The sequence below is a fragment of the Nicotiana sylvestris genome, chromosome 5 (assembly GCF_000393655.2).
Source record: "Nicotiana sylvestris chromosome 5, ASM39365v2, whole genome shotgun sequence".
NCBI lineage: Eukaryota > Viridiplantae > Streptophyta > Magnoliopsida > Solanales > Solanaceae > Nicotiana > Nicotiana sylvestris.
Window position 1 is genome coordinate 132658457 of NC_091061.1, and position 22710 is coordinate 132681166.

Here is a 22710-nt window from a genome sequence, read left to right on the forward strand (position 1 = left end):
TCAACAAGTAAAAGGAGTAAGGTGAGAAGGGTACGAGGTACCCGGTTAATGAAGATTATCTGTATTTTTAGTTTCGGCAGAAAAATATAAGCATTAAGAGTTACCTTCAACAGTAACAAAGGTATGTACAATTGGCCGTACCCATCTCAGTTATGTCCTATGGGGGCTAACAGGTGTAGTTTAAGAAAAAAATAGAACATCAAGACCTGGCTGGGATTAGAGTAAACCAGAATGGTGAGTGGATTGTTTGTGTTAGTTGACATTTCCAAAGAATATTGCAAGTGTGCTAGTAGATCTCCTCGTGAGACACCTAAATAGTGCACCCTAAAATATTAAAGCTAGATATGAGCACTGGAAGCCTTGAAGGAATAAATATTTTCTTAGTGTGGCTCCCGCCCCCAGTAAAGAAAGAATGTTAGGCAATTGAAAGAGCCAAGGGATGGAGCAAGGGGAGCCAAAAGCAAGAGAATATTTTGTTCGAGTTTTCAGAGTAAAGCAGTAGACATAGATAATTAGCAAGAGATAAGAAGAGAGTTAATGAAGCATTATGAGTAAGATGTGATACATAGATGATAACGGTAGGTAAAAAAATGATGATAGTATTACAGAGTTTACGGTCAAGTGAAGGAAAAAACAAAAGTTGTCAGGCCTTGAGACAATAAAAGAATATAGGCCGTAAAGTCATATCCTCATTTCGAGAAATAAGTTCGCAACTCTAGCGCAATTACCAAGAGGAGAAGTTAAACCCCAGAGTAATAGAAATTAATATGGACTGGTGAACAAGATAAACTAAATATGAATTAGGGACCGAGTGATTTGATAATAGTCAGCATCATTAGAATTTTAGATCACGCTCCGGCAATAATAGGATGGACAACAGAAGAATATTCATGAGAAATTCAGAGAATGGTCCTTCAAGAAGACGCTTCCCTAAAGCAAGCAATGTTAGCAAAGTTAAGCTTAAGGGACTGTATGTACCAGTTACATTAAGTGTCACCCTCGCGAGTAAGGGAATTTGTCATCCTTGATACAAAAGGATTGCTGCAAGGCGAGTAAGGATCATTGATGTTGAGAAACGATTCCAAAGATGAAGAGGTAAAACATCTATAGGTAGATCCTCGTGGCATCAACTCTTAGTACACCCTAAAAGGGGGAATATGGATTGATGTGACATTAAGTCAGGATTAAGCGGTTCTAGTGACTATGAAATGGTAAAGGAAGAATGCTATAAATGAAAGAGGAATGAGATGGCACTTATCCAAATCTTACAGAAACAATACGATTCAAGAATATTGTGCAAGCACGACATCAAGGAGAGGAAGTAAAGGTTCCTGCCCCTGTTATTAATAAATAAGGAGCCAGTGCGAGACATAAGTTAAGACAAAGGAAATAACCCAAGAAATATTATGAGGAATATTGATATGAGAATGGTCCAACGAGTAGTTAGTAATTGGTCAGGGAGATCCCAATTATGGCTAAACAGGAGGTTACAGATGAGTCATCAGATCGTGTGAGATAAATATAGTAGAACCCAACATAGAGAATTCAGCCTCGAAGAATATCATTATAATACTTGAGGTATATTCAAACAAAAGTTAGGGTAGTTAAAGGTACCGTATGAGAGTTACGGGAATAAAAGAAAGTGCCACTAGGAAGGCAATCAAAATATCAGTTCAGGAGCAACCATACAAGCACAAGAGCATGGAAGTAAGCAACTACAGATGATTATAGGCAAGTAAATGACATCAAAAAGGTCCATAATAAGCTCACAACTTCGAGGGTCAAGGGTTCTCCCTAAGTATTACAATGAAAAACTAGTTGAGGAGATAAGAAAGAAGGCTTTAACCTAAGCACAACGACCTAAAGAGGAAATGGTCGTGTAACAACAATCTCGCAACGACATTGTAAGCATTCCAAAAGAAAATGGTACCTACCGTGGCTAATGAACGGGAAGTAAGAATTAAAAGTAATATTCGAGATCATATGAGTTGTATGAAAACTCTGGCAAGTGTGGGCACTAAGATAAGCTAAGTATGAACGCAACAAGGGGGCAGAAAGACCAGGAAAAGTAATAGCTTACGTTGGAAGAAAGCTAAGATGGAACGAAAGAATTATTCGATCAATGATCCAGAATTAGTACGTTACGGATACATTTAAGATTTTGGAGCATTATCCAGGCAGCATATCTGTTGACAATCATACAGCCATAGAAGACTCCAGCATAAGTTAAAAGAAAGAATTGAGCCCAGGGTATAGACAAAGGATTGAATTGTTAGGAGATTGTATCATGGATATTTCATAACGCCCATGAAAGACTAAGGTAATAACTAATACTATGAGCCACATATCGGAAAATAGCTTAAGCCTATATAAAGGCTTATCAGAAGGAAGAGGAACTAAAGAATTACATCACCCAAGTAAATCAGGAGTTTGATTATTGGACCTAGAAAAATTATAAGTGCTTGAGAACATGACAGAATCACTCTTAATATCAGATGTTCCAGAGAAATAACACAACAACCATAATCTATAATGGCTCTATAAGGAATCCAGTTAGAAGAAGTACCAGCATCATAAGAAGTCAGTACGAAGCTCCCACTGGATTATGTATGTACCAGGGGTGCAAGTATTATAATAGAGCTTCAAGTTATGGACGTGAATTACACCTAGGTAGAAGAGAGGTCATAAAAGAGATAGAAAATACGATGCAAGATTTTAAGGTAAGTAAGGTAAAGGTGAACAACGTATGAGATACTCAAAGACAGAAGATCGTGAATAGTCCATACTTCAGATAGAAGGCTATAAGCACGGGGATCAAATAACCCAGAATGATAGCGGCATCGTCGGCGACATGTCTTCTAGCCTATGGTTTCTAAGTACCGAGATATCTAGTTAAGAGAATAGAGAAAAGTTGGAGATGATGTGATATCTCGCTTGACGTTCCAGAATAACATAAGGAAATTTATGGTGCAAGCAAGTTGAAGGAAAGCTTATAAATGGATATGTATAGGTCGCAAGCTAAAGTATGGTAGAACGACAAAGTTTTAAGAAAACATGAGTAACGATGAGGAAAGGCAAGTGACAAGGTGACGAGAATGGATAAATCTTTAGGATTAAGACCATGAAAACAAGAAGACCAGACCTCAGCAACAATGAATTAAAGTAAGAGTTATGGCAGTAAATTCATACGGATGGCTAAACGGACCTATGCGATGAGATATAACAATATTCGTGAATTCAACAAAGTACCAAGCGAAGAACTTCAATATACTCATATATTACCAAAGGGACATCTTATAAAGCTCTACATATGAAGCCTAGAGATTGGACACACTTACAAGGTCAAAATTGTACAGGCTGCATGATGAAAGGTAGCAACAGTTACGAGATTAGAAGGATTCCGACTACAAGTTGTGGTGTGAGAAGGAGGCCTAAGGGGGGAATACCCTGGACTTTGGACTTATTCATAGAACAGTCACCTAGATAGCAAGGGAAGTTCTAAAATATTCGGAAGATATAAGTTATGAAAATGATAATTGAATCAGTCAACATTTGAGGACTAATGTTTTAAAGGGGAGGATAATGTTACGCTCCGCAATATTACGTCGATGTTATGCTTTGCAGTAATATATTACGATAATGTTACCCCCAGTAGTATTATATTACGGTGATGTCACGCTTCGCAATATTAAGTTACGATGATATTGCACCCTGAAGTATTGTACGTTAAATTTGTCATAAGGTAATTGACATCAGTCCAAGTAAAAGATTATTTGGAGATTATAAGAATTATGCTATTTCACAAGCGACTGGTAAATTCATGAAGTTGAAAGGGGGAGCAAGTCAAAGAAAATGAATTTTGTCCAAGTTTGGCATTTGGAGTAAAATATGGCCCGAGCTAAAATACCTGGTATTTATGGATTAGTGTTATACGAAGTACCACATGACCATAATAGTAAGGTGTATCAGATATGTGAAAGTTGAGTAATATTTTAAGTAAGTGAGAATAATTCTCAATTTTGCAGGTAATTAATTAATTACCGGGTAACAAGACATTACCTAATTAATTGGGGATATATTTGGATAAGATTAAACCCCACCCCACCCCACGTGGCAGCAGATGAAGGAGCACTTAAGTTACTTGTCTTTAGACAAGCTAGATAGTGGGCACATGGACAACAAATCTTAAGGAATTTTACAAGTAAGAAGTGATTATCTTAGCCATCTTTATCTTGTCTTTCAAGACTATCCCATTCATTTTATAACAAAGTGTCAAGATTTAGATCGTATCTTAGATCTTATTCTTTAGTTGTAGTCGGTTATACCATGTCAAATTTTGAATCTTAATCACATACGCAGTGATTCCAAGAGTAGTATTCTAGATATTGAGGCAACTACTGTATCAGGTTCTCTACTAAACTATTCATCCATTATCTTATCTGACAAGGGCAAAATTAACTATTATTTGGCCTTATAGTAACCCTTTTCCATTTTCAACACATAGAGCACCACCCCCACCATCAAGCCTCGGGCTTAATCCTACTAAATAATAAAGTATAGGTAGGTTTACTGTGGATTATGACCAACCAATATTATGCAGCTTAGTTTGCTTCTTAATACTAATCCTACATTAATCAATGAGTGTTAAAGGAATTATCAAGAGAATCGATTCAGGTATGTTAAGGCTATCCCTTCTTTCTTTTGGCATGATCCATACAATACGAACGAAATGTATAAATGCACAAATTCCATAAATGACTCTATTCATAGAAGTATTAGAGATATCTATGTTCTTGAATTTCCATGTGTTATAATATTTCATCATCTAATCATGGGTCTCAGAAAAATACGAAAGTTGAAACGAGCTTACCTTATGATATTACTCAAAGGCAAAATGGTCTTATGACATTTCGAAAGGTTTTTATTAACGTACTTTTCATGCATTTCATTCATGTACATTGACCCGTGACCAAATAGCGTTATATACACATATATATGTATGCATAAATATGTATATGTGATATGGAAAAGGTTATGGTATTATATACGCACCATCATCTGATCTACTGGTATACATTGATGATTTTGCCCACATTAGCCAAGATGATATGATGGCATGCCCTCAGAGATTGATGATGTTATGAAATACGTACCTATACACGACATGACATTCATACGCATATACATGATGCTATAATTATTTCATGATTTACAAAGTTATTCAGACTTACAAGTTGAGTCATGTACTCCATGTTTCTTTCATGTCTATTATGTACTTATTTATGTGCCTTACATACTCTGTAAATTTTTCGTACTGCCGTCCCTTTTTCCTGGGGACATTGCGTTTCATGCCTGTAGGTCCCGATAAATAGGCTGAGAGCCCTCCAAGTAGGCTATCAGCTTAGCGAAAGATGTTGGTGCGCTCCATTTGCTTCGGAGTTTCTTGTTTGGTTAGTATGATTCAGACGTGTATTGTTTGGTATGGTGGGACTCTGTCCCGACCTTTATGACATTTATAAACTCTTAGAGGCTTGTAGACATATGTCGTGTACGTGAAAGATTGTACGGCCTTGTCGGCCTATGTTTTGAGTTTATAAATGATTATGTTGGCCTATTAGGCCCGTATGTCACGTGTATATGATGATGTAATAAGAAAGATACGGTACGTTGGTACTCGGTTGAGTAAGGTATCGGGTGCCCATCGCGGCCCATCGGTTTGGGTCGTGACAAAAACCATAAATCGTGATGGCACCTAACTCAACCCGCTAAGTAAGCTAGCAAACAGAAAAACACAATTCAATTGATATTATAAGAGAAAAGAGAATAGATAACTGAACATTTTCAAGTTTACCCAAGATCTGGTAGTACGAATCACGAGCTTCTAAGATTTGTAATTTCAAAACTAATACAAATAAATACATGTTCTGTTTGAAGGTTACACAAATAGATTAGCAACAATCTAACCTACCAAGGACAAGTGGCAGCTATATCCAAACGCACGAACATCTTTCGAATCAGCGCCCGACGTCACCAGCAGCTCCGCTCCAAAATCTGCACACAATGTGTAGAAGTGTGGTATCACTACAACCGACCCTATGTACTGGTAAGTATTTTGTCTAACCTCGTTGAAGTAGTAACGAGTCTTTTAGTTAAATGATGCTTATTTTTATAACCTGTACAATAGATTAGCAGTAAAACATTTCAAAGTATAACAGATAAAGGTATCATATACAACTCAGCGAGATAGTCAACAATTTCTAAAAGGAATCACAGTAGTAGATTTACAATCTTTCCTAGTATAACAAATATATCTAAGATATCACGTCAAACGACACGGTAACACCCTTCGTGCTTCTATCTCTGCCTCACCATATATATATATATATATATATATATATATATATATATTAGCACGGCGACACCCTTCGTGCGTTCAACTCATCCTCCCAAATGTACGAGTAACAGAACCAACCAGATAGAAATATCGATAACTGGAATTACAAAGTAGGAAATACGCAAGTGCAACAATGGACAAGGATACACATGTGGGCAACAGTAAGAGACTAAGTGAAAAGCACGTGAGTAATAACAACAATTGAAAAATAACGAATATCAACTTCAATTAACTAGCATATTGGAGGCCTAAGTACAAATATAATAAATAAGACTGGAATACATGATTTTTACTAGTTGATAGGTAAGGGCATGGATGGCTAACATGGTGGAAGGCTTATACCAAAGTGCAACAGAATAGACACAACATGAGTATAATTATAAAAATAGGAAATATGCATGGTGTTTGCAAGTTAAGCAAGTAGAAGGTATGAGCAACACAACAACAATTGAAATAGATATCAATGAAAGAACAATAGCAACAAGTCACATTAGATCTATAATTATGACAATAACAGTTCAAGGTAAAGACAGGAACGTACACACGAAAGACTGATATCAAACATAATGCATGTCCCTCATCCTCTCCTGCACGCAAACACCCATCGTGCCATGACCTCACGATAACACACAATCATAATAATATAAATAAAATGACACCGCATCACCCTTCGTGCTTTTACTCTCAATAACATGGCACGACATCACCCTTCGTGCTTTTACTTTAAATAACATGGCATTGCATCAACTTTTGTGCTTTTACTCTCAATAACATGATACGACATCACCCTTCGTGCTTTATACTCTTCCTCACATGATAATGAATATAAAATGGCAAGACAGGAAGTATAAATAACATCTAGGGGAGTGTTCAATGAATATTCCAAACAAATTCTCAATCACTGCTTTACAAGTCAACAATGATTCAATGAACCCTAAAGGGCCATATAATTCAAGTACTTCCACAAATCACATCATTTATCAACAATACAAGTATGGAATGTAGCATCTCAAACTATCGGCCGTAGCAATGTAGAAATGATTTTGCATAGGGATGACCGAACTAGACACATCCATGTATTCTCAGAATTCTATCAAATTTGATCAAGTTATATTAGTCTAAGTCTTGATTACTAACATATTATACTACGTTCTTAGTATCGATAAATTTAGTGAGGCATGAAGAAAGGAAGTTATGTAATTCTACAAGGCACAATTATATCACAACCTATCCCCGAGCATGATTAACCCGGGCACATACATATACGCTCGTCATCTCATATACGTATCACTGCCGCATGCAGCAAACAATGACAAATAAGAGGAAAAATTCTCCCAACAAAGTTAGGCAAAATACTTACCTTGATTCGACAAACTCAACACTCAACTTAGCCTTTTCCTATACAAATTCGCCTCCGCTCGACTCAACCTAGTCAATGATGACTTGAATACATCACACAATGCAAGAGAAAACAACTTCAATTAATAAAGCTGTGATCTTTATTCAATTTCTAAAAAGTCAACAAAAGTCAAACCCCGGGCCTGCCCGGTCAAAACCCGGGTCCAAAGGTAGGTCTTGACTACCCATAGCTTCACGAGTCCAAATATATGTTTTATTTTTAAATACGAGTCCTATTCGACTCTCAAATCCTAAATTTTGATTATTCAAAACTTTGACAAAATCCCCAAATTTTTCCATAGATTTCTCATGAATTTGATGTTAAATCTTATATAAAATCATGAAATATAGTTGAAAATTGATTAAAGATACTTACCCAATGTTTTGGTATGAAAATCCCGTCTCAAAATCACCTCACCTCAAAGCTAGGGTTCAAAAATATGAAAATGAAGCAAAAACGGAATTCTCAGCACTTAACAGGCTACAGATGTCGCATTTGCGAACAAAACTTCGCATTTAAGAATGAACAGTGTTTTTACAATTGCCATAAATGGTTGGAAATTGCGGATGAACAGTGTTTTCGCAATTGTCATAAAAGGTTCGCAATTGCGAATGAACAGTGTCGCACCAGAAACCAGCAAAATCCAAACTTCTCCGAAATGATCCGAAACCACCCCAAAACTCATCTGGAACCTCCCGGGTACAAACCATGTATGAATTTCAATCATAAAACACGCTAAAAACCTGCTCGTGCATTCAAAACACTGAAAAGAGGTCGTCTTAACCCGATATTGACCATGGTCAAGCTCCCTCGGGACTCCAAACCAAATGTGCACACCAGTCTAAAAACATTATACGAACTGGCTCGCGTGATTAAATTGCTAAAATAACACCTAAAACTACGAATTGGACACCAAATCAAATGAAACTTTCAAGAAAGCTTTGAAATCTCTATTTTTACCACGGACGTCCGAATTACGTCAAACCGACTCCGTTTCCCACCAAATTTCACAGATAAGTCAAAAATATTATATTGGACCTATACTAGGCTCTGGAACCAAAATACGGACCCCAGATCAACAATGCCAAACATTCAATCAATTCTTAAAGACATTAGATTTTTTAGACTTTTAATTTTCAATAAAAATTTATAACTCAAGCTAGGGACCTCGAAATTCGATTCTGGGTATACGCTCAGATACCATATTTCAATCCGGACCCACCGGGGCTGTCAAAATATGGGTCCGGGTCTATTTACTCAATGTTGACCGAAGTCAACTAAAAGTAACTTTTTAGGCAAAAATTCTTGTTTTTATCATTTTTTAGCATATAAGCCTCCCGGGTCAATACCCGAATTGTACACACAAATCAAGAAAGTCTAGAATGAGGCTCTAAAGGCATTGAGATACATAGTTTGGTTTTAGATTACTGAGCGAAATGCATATACTCAAAATGACTAGTCAGGTCGGTACATCCTCCACCACTTAAACACACGTTTGTACTCAAATGTGCTAGGAGTCGTTCTAAAGCTATTAAATCATGGTGTAACCTTACTATGCATAACCGGGGGTAATCCCACGTCACCCTGTTCCACATAAGCCCGCCAACACAACAAAATTAGAGATCCTTATAACCTTGGTCCTGAAATCTTAGAACTCAATCTCTATCATCCAGAATTTATTGCAAGACCCGAATCCCACATCTACACATTCTATAAGTCTGAACAAGCTGTATCAAGACACAACCATAGCCCAAGATTTAATCACATGATATACCCCATCACTTCGACACTCACAGTAGGAACTGTTGACAACCATTACAGCCCAAAACAAATCCAAAACAAATTCGGTGCCGGTACAAACCTCATATCGATTAGAACCTCGTTCAAAACCTTTATACCCTACTGATGATGAAAGAAACACGCATAACCGCTTAACCACTCATCTCTCTCAACTCTCCTCTTCAGAGAACAAACGGAAAACCCTAGAGCTGCCCCCATTTTCCCACCGCATCTGCTCAGCGGCGCCACCCCCAAACCAACCCAAATTAACACCACGCAACCCCCATAACCCCCTCATACCTAATCCATCACTATTTTTCCTCGAATCTGTCTAGAACTCCTCGAATCTTAAATCCGAGTTCGAGCCCTAAAAATCTAAAATCATTTTTTCATCGAACCCAGTGGCATGCATGATCATAGGGTGTTGTTCTTTCTAGTTTTAAAGTTTGACTTCAACAAAAACTGATGTCGTTCAGTTGTTCTTGACAAAGAACAAATGATCGACATTAGTTTTTTGAAGTCATTTGTCTCCAATAGGTTTCAAGTTTTGATTTGGTAAGTCCCCTTCATCCTTTTGTCTTTTCTTTCTTTTACTATCTTATTCTTCTTCTCCTCCCCTTTTCTTTAGTTAGTTTTTTTCCTTTCTACTAATCTGGCTGAAACTCGACCAATCCTCTGAGTTCAAATTGTCTTCTGTTCATTGCTTTTTTTTCTTTTGTGAAAGTCTGTTCTCTGATTTCCTTAGTCCGTTAAGTTTTGTTATTTAAAGTTCTGATTTCATCTTTTGTTTGGTCACCTAGTTAATTTAATTAGGTTTATTTTGATAACTTAGTTAATTTCCTGCTTACTTGTGTTTAATAATCGTTCAATTAGTGTAGGTTTGGTTTCGAAATCATTTAAGCATTTTTCCTCTGTTTGTGTACTGATTTGATTTAGTTTCATTTTGCTGTTTGGGCTTTGAAACCATTTTAGACCTTCCCCAAGGGGTTGATTTAGGTCACTGGGTCAAAATTGAACCCATATTTGGTTTAACTATTTGGTCAATTTGACCCATGACCCATGACCCATGAGATTTTCGGAGTAATTAACAAGGCTTAAAAGGGTAATTTAGGAACTCTAGGTGAGGGGAATCTCAGTAACTGAATTAGGAAGCTGCTACGAAGGTGTCATTAGGACCCAAAATGAAAACTGATTTTTTAAGCTAAGGGTATTAGAGCAAGAATGAAAATATCAAAAGGGTAGACGTGCAAATCTGAATCCCTTTTATGCTACCCTAAAAACTTGCCTATAAAGGCACTTTTTCTTCAAGCTCAAGAGAGACCTTTTAGAGACCAAAACAATAATGAAAATTGAAACGGCTGGAATCTATAGAAAACTCTGAAAAACACTGAAAATCCTGGTAGTTCTTCGTTGAAAAAATTGATAAAATTCTGCTTTGTTTTTGGATTTCTAATTCTCCTATTAGTTAGAACTCTTGAAGAATTCTATAATCATATTGTTGGGGTTGAGAAATGGTTTGAATCTAGTTTGAAGTTGGGTTTTGGTTTGCTGGGAATCACTCTTCCATTGCTTGCTTTGAGCTGGTTTTGCTTGTTTTGTTTCCTGTTGCTGGGTTACTGCTGTTTGCTGCTCCCTCATTCTCTTGACTTTTCTTTCGGTATTTTCCAGGTATTTTTGGAACCATGGACTTCACTTAGTTGTAATATGAAGTTTGGACTTGGAAATATGAAGGGCTGATGTTATTCGTTGTTTAATCTTACTTCTTCTCTTTTCAATCTCATGTATAGCTGTAATATTTAGCTCTAGAAATGTTCTGATTAGTACATGGATCATGAAAAGATGTCATAGCATGAGATTGAAGCTTTAAGCGTTTAGATTCTCATGTTTAAGTTATCGGTTCTATTTGAAAGTGGCTATAAGTGAAAGAATTGTTTTGGGTTATATTTGCAGTAACATTTAGGCCAGGTTTGAATTATTTGTTATTGTATGAATGTTATGTGGTTAGGCCTGATGTGTTAAAATCATGGTTGCTTAATATCAATCTTCCCGGGTTTCTGTTAATTCAAGATTTAGGTAAGGTTTAAATTTCCTTGTCTTTATTTCAAATTAGTTTAGGGCTTTGAAAGTTAAAGTTGCATACTATTAGTTTTCTCGAAGAATTGGACTCTCAAGGGTTTCAATATCAGTTTCGTTGTTTGTTCATGCAACCGTCCCATGAGTAGTTAAAGGTTTGATTTTAAAAAACTGATTGCATAAATACATTGGTGAATCGCTGCAAAGCCATTTTGGGTCCCTATTAGCATCTTTGACCTTCTGATGTTTTCGGATGCTTGGAGACTCGAACTCGAGCCTCACCTTCCTCAACCCCTTAGTTCTTAAATAACTTGGGCTTTTTCTTTGGGCCTTGGACCTTGAGGCTGCGCAGACATAATTGTATAGCCTCATCATGGCTAGGCTCGCCTTTTGGACTTCCCTCTTAATACTGTTGTTGGCCCAAACCAAGGTTTAAATAATCAAGTCCTGCCCCCCTTTAAAACAATTTCCCTTAAATTAGTCTGAGAATTTTTTTTTAAAAGAGAATTTGAAACCCCTTAGTAGTTAATTAATTAGATATTGTTAATCAATTGAGGTGTGCCATACTAGCCAAATGTACAATTTATGGCCCTCACTTGATTAATCTTAATCCTTTAGAAATCGAGGTGTGATATTTAGAGAATTTTTCATGGCCCTCGCAAATTTAAAAAGTGCGTAGTTGCTTTAGGCGCGCTATTTTTAAACTACTTTCCTAAACTCGGGTGTGCATTTCATGTGACTCAAATTCAAATCTCAACAACATTAAATAAAATATGTCGCAGACTGCGAGTGCATTTCATGTGGTGTGGTCCAAAGACTTGTTTTAGATGACGTTGAAATTTTCCTTAAAAATAATTAAAAGCGGTTAATAAGTTAAAATATACCGTAGGCTAAAACATGTATTAAAATCAGATAAATGGGCTAATTATAACAGTTGAGCGACCGTGCTAAAACCACGGAATTCGGGAATACCTAACACTTTCTTTCGGGTTAACATAATTCCTTACCCAGATTTCTATGTTCGCGGATTGCAAAACAGAGTCAATCTTTCCTCGATTCGGGATTTGAAACCGGTGACTTGGGACACCATAAATCATCCCAAGTGGCGACTCTGAATTTTAAATGAAAATAAATCTCATTTTGATTGTCACTTTAAGTTGGAAAAAACTCCCTTATGCCCCTTCCGGGGGTGGTAAAAAGGAGGTGTGACAAATATAACTATGGGAAAAATCATTAGGAACAAACAATACTGAGAAGGACAAGCACAACTATGGTGCAATAAGTAAATCAACATCACAAAGGCCACCTCGCCCATAGTGCCATGAAGTCTAAACTGAATCACAATATACGTGCGAAGAATCATGTAACCCTCACAACCCGCCATAGTATAAGGGAGAAATATATAATATAAACTAAGGCGTGAATGACATCCATTCCACCTGATGATATACACATGGCAACAACTGCACAAAACAAACAGGTCCGACCCGATACACAATACACATTCTCATTAGGCTCAAAATAATCCCAAAACCAAATTCTGATCTTTCTCAAACATGTAATAACCTTCCCAAATTCTATAGCAACCTTTCCATAGCACCTACCGTCAATCATCCAATCCTCTACATTTTTTATCAACTTGCAATACAAGAATAGTCTGTCAACAAGAACATTCAGTCTCTGAGCCTCATGAATACCAGAATTTTCATACCCAATCTCAACACTACTACTCAATGGCTAACACGTAACTCATACTTCGTCATCTCACGGAAAAACACCCATAAGTCAAAAGACATGGTGCCTTCCAACAGACGAACTCTACTCCGATGGGAACACATAGTGCCAGCAAACCTTAAACACCCGAAATCGTCCGTGCCATCAAGAACTCATATCCTTCCCTCCAAAACTATATGCAACCTTATACCTTCAAATTTCAACCCCACACGGGGCATCGCCTCTAACATGCTACTCACAACATTACGAAAATCTCATAGCCAACTCTGAACCAGAAGAAAATTGAACACCTCATCAACCGAGAATCTTTCATTTAACCCAATCCAGGAAAACAACACCACACATAATATAACCTCTATACCTGTAGAAAACATCAACTCTGGTAGTGGTCATAACCATGATAAATTTTTTGGAACACATTAACACATAATCGAGGAATAAGAACCAATCGCCTCTAACTCAACTGAGTTACACAGACTGCCAACCCAAAAGTAACTCAATCTGATATGCCCGCCCTAGGAGAACCTCCTAGGAACCCGAAGCCATTTCTCGCATCACCCCAACATTGACTTGTAGGACTTTCTTGACACATAAAATACCGCAGATTCGATTACCATTCCCTACCGATTTCAAGCTTGCGTGTAGACAAATTCAATAAGTCCTTAAAGGCTACATAAGACCTGGAACTCTCCAAAACCTTCTCGATAACCACTCATCTTACTATGATCTTCAATACACAACTAATACACTTCGGGCAACCCAATCTTCAATGGCACGACATCACCCTTCATGTTTTTACTCTCAATAACATGGCACGACACCACCCTTCGTGCTTTTATTGTCGGTAACATGGCATCGCATCACCCTTCGTGCTTTTACTCTCAATAACATGGCACGACATCACCCTTCATGCTTTTACTCTCAATAACATGGCCCAACATCATCCTTCGTGCTTTACACTCTTCCTCACATGATAATGAATATAAAATGGCAAGGCAGGAAGTATAAATAACATCGAGGAGAGTGTTCAACGAATATTCCAAACAAATTCTCAATCACTGCTTTACAAGTCAACAATGATTCAATGAACCCTCAAGGGACATATAATTCAAGTACTTCCACAAATAACACCATTTATCAACAACACAAGTATGGAATCTAGCATCTCAATCTATCGGTCGTAGCAATGTAGAAATGATTTTGCATAGGGATGACCGAACTAGACACGTCCATGTATTCTCACAATTCTATCAAATTTGATCAAGTTATATTAGGCTAAGTCTTGATTACTAAAATATTATACTACGTTCTTAGTATCGGTAAATTTACTGAGGCATGAAGCAAGGAAGTTATGTAAATCTAGAAGACACAATTATATCACAACCTACCCCCGACCATTATTAACCCCGGCACATACATATACTCTCGTCACCTCATATATGTATCAGCCCCACATGTAGAAAACAATAACAAATAGGAGAAAATATTCCCTCAACAAAGTTAGGCAAAACACTTACCTCAATTCGGCTAACTCAACACTCAACTTAGCCTTTTCCTCTACAAATTTGCCTCCGCTCGACTCAATCTAGCCAATAACGACTTGAATACATCACACAATGCAAGTGAAAATAACTTCAATTAATAAAGCTTTAATCTTTGCTCAATTTCTAAAAAGTCAACAAAAGTCAAACCCCGGGCCCACACGGGCAAAACCCGGGTCCAAGGATAGGTCTTGGCTACCCATAGCCTCATGAGTCCAAATATGTGTTTTGTTTTCAAATCCAAGTCCTATTCGACTCTCAAATCCTAAATTTTTATTTTTCAAAACATTGACAAATTCCCAAATTTTCCATAGATTCTCATGAATTTGATGTTAAATCTAGTATAAAATCATGAAATATAGTTGGAAATTGATTAAAGATACTTACACAATGTTTTGGTATGAAAATCTCTTCTCAAAATCACCTCACCTCGAAGCTAGGGTTCAAAAATATGAAAATGAAGCAATGTCATGACCCAAATTCTCCCTCCGTGAACTGTCGTGATGGCACCTAGTCTCTATGACTAGGTAAGCCTAACAAATTACGGAAAGAGGAAACAAAATACGAAACTGGCAAGTTACGGGTAAAAACATAATAAAAGAATCTAAAAATGCCGCTCGGCATATACAATACATACTCTCAATTCTGAATCAAACTCCCAAAACCCAGAATCTCATGAAATCACAAGCTATAGAAAACTACATAGTGTTCTAACTCCAGAATGTCTAATCAAAAGTAAGTACAGGAAGTCTAAAGCTAAATGGGAGAATAGAGAAGGACTTCTAGGTCTGCAGACGCGGCAGATGTACCTTGAAGTCTCTGATATTGCCCGCCTCACTGATAGAACGACTGAGCTAAAGAAACTGGATCTGCACTTGAAAAACATGTGCAGGAAAGGGCATGAGTACACCACATCGGTACCCAGTAAGTGCCAAGCCTAACCTCGGTCGAGTACTGACGAGGAAGGTTAGGGCCCTACTGGTTATATATATATAACAAGGTAAACCAGTATGAAGTGCAACAATATAATTTAAAATACTAACAGTCAATAAAGAGTAAAATCACAGACAGAATATACTCAGTACACAAAGATAGCAACAGGGGATCTCCCAGGATATCGTTCCGTAGTCCCAAACATAAATGTGCAGAGGATCTCCCGGGATGTCGTCCCGTAGTCCGAATCATAAATATGCAGGGGAATCTCCCGAAACACCAATCCGTAGTCTTAAAGTAAATATCCAGTACAGGAGAATCTCCCGAGTGTTGTCCCGTAATTCCAAATGTAAACGTGTAGGGGGATCTCCCAGAATACCGATCCATAGTCCTAAAGTAAACATGCAGGGGGATCTCCCGGGATATCCTCCCATAGTTACAAAGTAAAAACACAACAGTCTCAAGAAAGAATCTACAGTTCTATACGAGAATAAACAAGAATTCTACTCTAAACATGCTGCACAGAATACAAGTAAGCAGTTAAAGCAGGTAAGACAATTAGATCACATAAGCGTACTTTTCCTAAACTAAACAAGAGGCATCAAGTACAAGTATTGCTCAATTATAGGAAAACATAGATATTTACTTAATGAAAACGAGATTTTTCAATAATTAGCACATGTACGTATTCGTCACCTCACGTACATGGCACTCATATTAAAACAGTGCCAAAATCCTAAGGGAATTTCCCCCCACAAGGTTAGGCAAGCCACTTACCTCGAACCAGCTCAAAATCAACCCGAAACCACGCTCTTACCACGAGTATCCAACTCCAAGTGGCCCAAAGCTAATCAAATAAATTTCATAATGTAAATATAACTACAAACAAAGAATTTAGCTAAAGGAATCGAAGCTAAAGTAAGAAAATCGAAAAATGCCCAAAAATCCTCCCTGGGCCCACATCTTGGAATAGGGTAACAATTATGGATTATGAACACCCATTCACTCACGAGTCTAACCATACCAAAATCTCGATCAAAATTCCAAAATTAGGCCTAAGAACTTTTCTCAAAATTTTCCCAATTTTTCACCCCAAATCCGAAATTAGATGATGAAATCAAGCATAGATTAGTGGGATATAATCATAGAGGAGTTAGGAATCATTACCCAATGACTTCCTTTGAAAATATCTTAATATTTCGCCCTCTACCGAGCTCCCAATTCAATTTTGTGATATGAACTCAAAACCCTCGTTTTTGAAATTTAAAATCTGCCCAGGTACGCCCTTCTTCGCGAACGCAGTCAAAGCCTCGCGTTCGCGAAGCACAAAAATCCACTGGTCAAATTTCCTCTTTCGCGAACGCGTAGCTTCACCTGCCAAATCCTTCGCGAACACATTGTCCTCTACGCGAACGCGTAGAAGAAATCCTTGGGGTCCAGCTATTCCATCTTTCCTCTTCGCGAACGCGTTCAACTCCTCGCATTCGCGATCCTTCCACTGGCCACACCTTTGTGAACGTGAGGTCCCCTTCGTGAACGCGAAGAACAAATCTCTGCAACAAAAATACCAGAAAATCTGCTATCTTTCCAAAGTTCAAAATGATCTGTTAACCACCTGAAACTCACCCGAGGCCCCCAGGACCTCAACCAAACAAGACAACCAATCCTAAAACATCATACGAACTTAGTCCAACCCTCGGATAACATCAAACAATGATAAAATCACGATTCACCCTCTAATCCAAGCCTAATGAACTAGAAATCTCAAGAATTCTACAACCAATGCTGAAACCAACCAAACCATGTCCGATTGACCCCAAATTTTTCAAACAAGTCACATTCAACACTATGGAGCTATTCCAACTTTTGGAATCGGTTTCCGGGATCAATATCAAAATCTCACTATCAATCCAGAAACTTCAAAAATTTAACTTTCGGCATTTCAAGCCTAAATAAGCTATTGACCTCCAAAATACAATCTGAACACGCCCCGAAGCCCAAAATCACTCAACGGAGCTAATGGAATTGATGGAATTCTGTTCCGATGCCGTCTTCATATTGCTCCAACTACGGTCCAAATTCTAAACCTTAAGCTCTCATTTAGGGACTAAATGTCCCAAAACACTCCAAAATTCAAAACGAATCTTCCCGACAACTCACAATAGCAGAAACAAATACATGGAAAGTAGTTAATGGGGGATCATGACATTAATTCTAAAAATAACCGGCCGGGTCGTTACATCCTCCCCCTTTTAAAACATTCGTTTGTCATCGAATGAGTATAGATGTCATGCCCCGAACCTGGGGGGCGAGACCGGCACTTGGTGCCTTATCTATACTTGCGTACCAACTTGCGACTAAGGGACTCTAAACATATAATATCATACTTAGGCCATGGGATACATTGCAAGACGACTTGCAAACACTGACTAAACATCAATATAGAGCTGGGCCGACAAGTATGTCATAACTACTACAACTGGCAAACCAATTAAAATGTACATACAAGGACTACAAGTCCAATATACTACACTAACTAACAGGATATGTCTACAAGCCTCTACTGATGGATACTGTGATCGGAGTAGGGCCCCGACCTACTCATAACATATATACATATATACACAAGATGTACATAAAGCTCTAGACCCAGCAACTCCGAAGGGCATAAAACTTACCGATTAAGCTAAACTCGGGCAACACCTAATGAGGAGGTCTACCCGTCTATCTGTCTGAACCTGCATGCATGAAATGTAGCACCCCCAGAAAAGGGACGAATATAGCAATATTCGTAAGTTCGAAAAAAATTACCGAGAAAAAAAACTTCAAGTATACCTATAGATGCCTAGAAGGACATCTTGTCAAGCTCTATATATGTTTACAAAGTTAGGCCTAGAGATTGGCTAAAAGCTGGAGGGAAAAGGAGAGAAGAGTGGCATAGGAGCACTTACAAACTCAGAGTTATATAGGCTGCATGACAGGAGGTAGCAACAGTTATGAGATTGGAAAGATTTCGACCACAAGTCGTGGTATGATAAAGAGGATTAAAGGGGGGAATACCCTAGACTTTGGATTTATTCAAAGAATAGTTGCATAAACAGAAAAGGAGAATATTAAAGTATTCGCAAGAGCTATGGGTTATGAGAATGATAAGTGCATCAGCCAACATTCGAGGACGAATGTTCCAAATGGGGAATGATGTTACGCCCACAATATTACGTCGATATTATGTCCCGCAATATTATATTACGATGATGTTACGTCCTGCAGTATTATATTACAATGATGTTAAGCCTTGCAGTATTACATTACGATGATGATTATGCTTCGCAACATTAAATTACGACGATGTTGCACCCTGTAGTATTGTACGTTGAATTTATCGTAGGGTAATTGACATCAGTCCAAGGAAAAGATTATTTGGCTTATATGAGTTATGTTATTTCAAACAAGTGATGAGTAAATTTGTGAAGGTGAGCGGGGAAACAAGTCAAAGAAAATGATTTTTTGTCGAAGTTTGACATTTTGAGATAAAATTCGGCCCGAGCTAAAATACTTGGTATTTATGGACTAGTGTCATACAAGGTACCACATGACGATGATAGTAAGGTGTATAAGGTGTGTATAAAGTGAGTAGTATTTTAAGTAATTTGAGATAATTCTTAATTATGTAATTAATTAATTAATTATTGGTTAGTGGGCGATTAACAAGTTAATTAAGGAATTAAGTGGATAAATTTTGGATAAGAATTAAACCTTAAAGTGGCAGCCCAAGGTTGTCTTGATCAAGACAAGAAATGGATCTTAAGTCATGTAAAAAGGTGGCACATTTTAAGAAGAATTTGGTGACTAAGTCATCCAAGTGGGGCCCACTCTATTTGATAAAGACTCCAACATAATCATTAAAATGCATGTATTACATTTGCAATTCTAAGAGAATTGCAATTCTATATGGATTGAAGGAAACAATACAGATTTGCAATTCTAAGAGGTTTGCAACGAAGTTATACTGTGTAATCGCGATGGGATTTTGCGATTCTAAGAGAGCACGGTACAATCTTTCTCAAGAATATCACACGAATTTTCCCCTACTTCGATTCGTCGTTACGTGTTTCATCGAGATTGGCGTGTGTTAGGAGGATTGTCAAGAGAATCGGCTCAAGTATGTTAAGGCTAAGCCCTTCCTTCATTTTTGCATGATTTCGTCATTACACAAGTTTGATAACAAGGCATAAAGAAAAATTCATATCCCGTAATTTACGTATATTTTTCTAGTTTTGTAAGTTACAATATTCTCCTTATCGGTACTTCATATTCAATTGAGTATTTCCCTCTTTTAGTCAAGAGAGAAGAGAGATTATATATACAGTATTAACAGTATTTTCATTACTATCGAGCTAAAATCGATGGGCAGGCTTGGGCAACTTCTGATCAGATGGTAAGTTAAATATCGAGCCTACTGTGGCCGAGCGCCTATGAGCGAGCCTACTACAGCAGAGCAGTTATATATATAGGGTCGGACAATAATTTTACTTACTATATTGAGGGAGTTGAGTCAGTATCAGTAGGAAGCATATATTCAAATTATCTTTGACTTCTAGATACTTGCAGTTATTATATTATCAGTTCAGTTTCAGCTTTCAGTATATTGCCTTACATACTCGGTACATTATTTCGTACTAACGTCCCTTTTCTGGGGCACTACATTTCATGCGTGCAGGTTCAGACAGACAGACGGGTAGACCTCCTCATTAGGTATTGCTTGAGTTCAGCTTGATCGGTAAGCTCCATGCCTTTCGGAGTTGCTGGGTCTAGAGCTTTATGTACATCTTGTGTACATATGTATATATGTTATGAGTAGGTCGGTCCTGCTCCGATCACAGTATCCATCAGTAGAGGCTACTAGACATATCCTGTCAGTTAGTGCAGTATGTTGGGCTTGTAGGCCTTGTATGTATATTTTGATTGGTTTGCCAGCTGTAGTAGTTATGACGGTCTTGTCGGTCCAGCTCTATATTGATGTTTAGTCAGCGTTTGCAAGTCGTCTTGCAATGTGGCCCATGGCCTAAGTGTGACATTATATGTTTAGAGTCCCTTAGTCGCAAGTTGGTACGCAAGAATAAGTGAGGTACCAGGTGTCGGTCTCTCCCCCCAGGCTCTGGGCATGACAATAGAGACATACCTGAAGTGGTGAAAAGATGAGGGTAACGGCCGGACATATCCTGCTCGGTCTCCCAAGTCGCCTTCTCGACTGGCCGATCCCGCCACTGAACCTTCACTGGTGCAATGTTCTTTGACCTCAACTTTCGAACCTGCCTGTCTAATATTGCCACTGGTTCCTCAACATAAGATAGATCCTTGTCCAACTGGACTGAACTGATATCCAACACGTGTGACAGATCACCATGGTACTTCTGGAGCATCGAAACATGAAATACCGGATGAACTCCTGCCAAGCTGGGAGGTAAGGCAAGCTCATAAGCAACCTCCCCAATGCGTCGCAATACCTCAAATGGACCAATAAACCTTAGACTCAATTTCCCCTTCTTCCCAAATCTCATAACTCCCTTCATAGGCAAAACCCGAAGCAAAACCCGCTCTCCAACCATATAGGAAACATCACAAACCTTCTCGGTCCGCATAACTCTTCTGTCTGGACTGGGCTATGCGAAGTTTATCCTGAATCACCTTAACCTTCTCCAAAGCGTCTTGAACCAAGTCTGTTCCCAATAATTTAGCCTCGCCTGGCTCGAACCAACCCATCGGGGATCTACACCGCCTACCATATAAAGCCTCATACACTACCATCTAAATGTTGGACTGATAACTGTTGTTGTAGGCAAACTCCGCCAGTGGCAAAAACTAATCCCAAGAACCTCCAAACTCCATTACACACGCAAATCGCATATCCTCAAGAATCTGAATAGTGCACTCGGACTGTCCATCCCTTTAGGGGTCAATTGTTATGCTCAACTCCACCCGAGTACCCAACTCATGCTGTACGACCCTCTAGAACCGTGATGTGAACTGAGTACCTCTATCTAAAATAATAGAAACTGGATTACTATGCAAACGAACAATCTCCCGGATATAAATCTCCGCCAACCGCTCCGAAGAATAGGTAGTACACATAGGAATGAAGGCGCGGACTTGGTCAGTCGATCCACAATCACCCAAATGGCATTGAACTTCCTCAAAGTCCATGGGAATCCAACTACAAAGTCCATGGTGATTCACTACCACTTCCACTCCGGAATCTTTATCTGCTGAAGCAAATCACGCAGTCTCTGGTGCTCATGCTGCACCTGCTGACAATTGAGGCACCGATCTACAAACCCAACTATATCTTTCTTCATTCGGCTCCACCAATAGTGCTGTCTCAAATCTTGGTACATCTTTGCGGCACCCGGATGGATGGAATACCGCGAACTGTGGGCCTCTTCTAGAATCAACTCCCGAAGACCATTAACATTGGGTACACATATCCAACCCTGCATCCTCAGTACCCCGTCATCACCAATGGTCACATATCTGAATCACCATGCAGAACCTTGTCCTTGAGGACAAACAAATGAGGGTCATCAAATTGACGCTCTCTGATACGATCCAAAAAGGAAGACCGAGAAATCACACAAGCTAGAACCCGACTGGGCTCCGAAAGATCCAATCTCACAAACTGGCTGGCTAAGGCCTGAACATCCATCACCATGGGCCTCTCCGCTGCTGGTAGGTAAGCCAAACTCCCCAAACTCTTCGTCCAGTGACTCAAAGTAGCGGTTACCATATTGGCCTTGCACGGGTGATACAAGATAGTGATATCATAGTCCTTCAGTAGCTCTAACCACCTCCTCTGGCGC

General features: G+C 38.5%; 1 protein-coding gene across 1 annotated transcript; it reads right to left on the minus strand.

Annotated features, from left to right (window-relative positions):
- Positions 1-835: 835 nt before the first annotated feature.
- On the minus strand, positions 836-21426 carry LOC138869326 (uncharacterized). Its single transcript, XM_070146937.1, has 2 exons — positions 21036-21426; positions 836-930 (listed from the first exon to the last, which is right to left on the minus strand). The coding sequence occupies exons 1-2, from the start codon at positions 21424-21426 to the stop codon at positions 836-838; spliced, it is 486 nt and encodes a 161-aa protein (XP_070003038.1).
- Positions 21427-22710: the final 1284 nt, after the last annotated feature.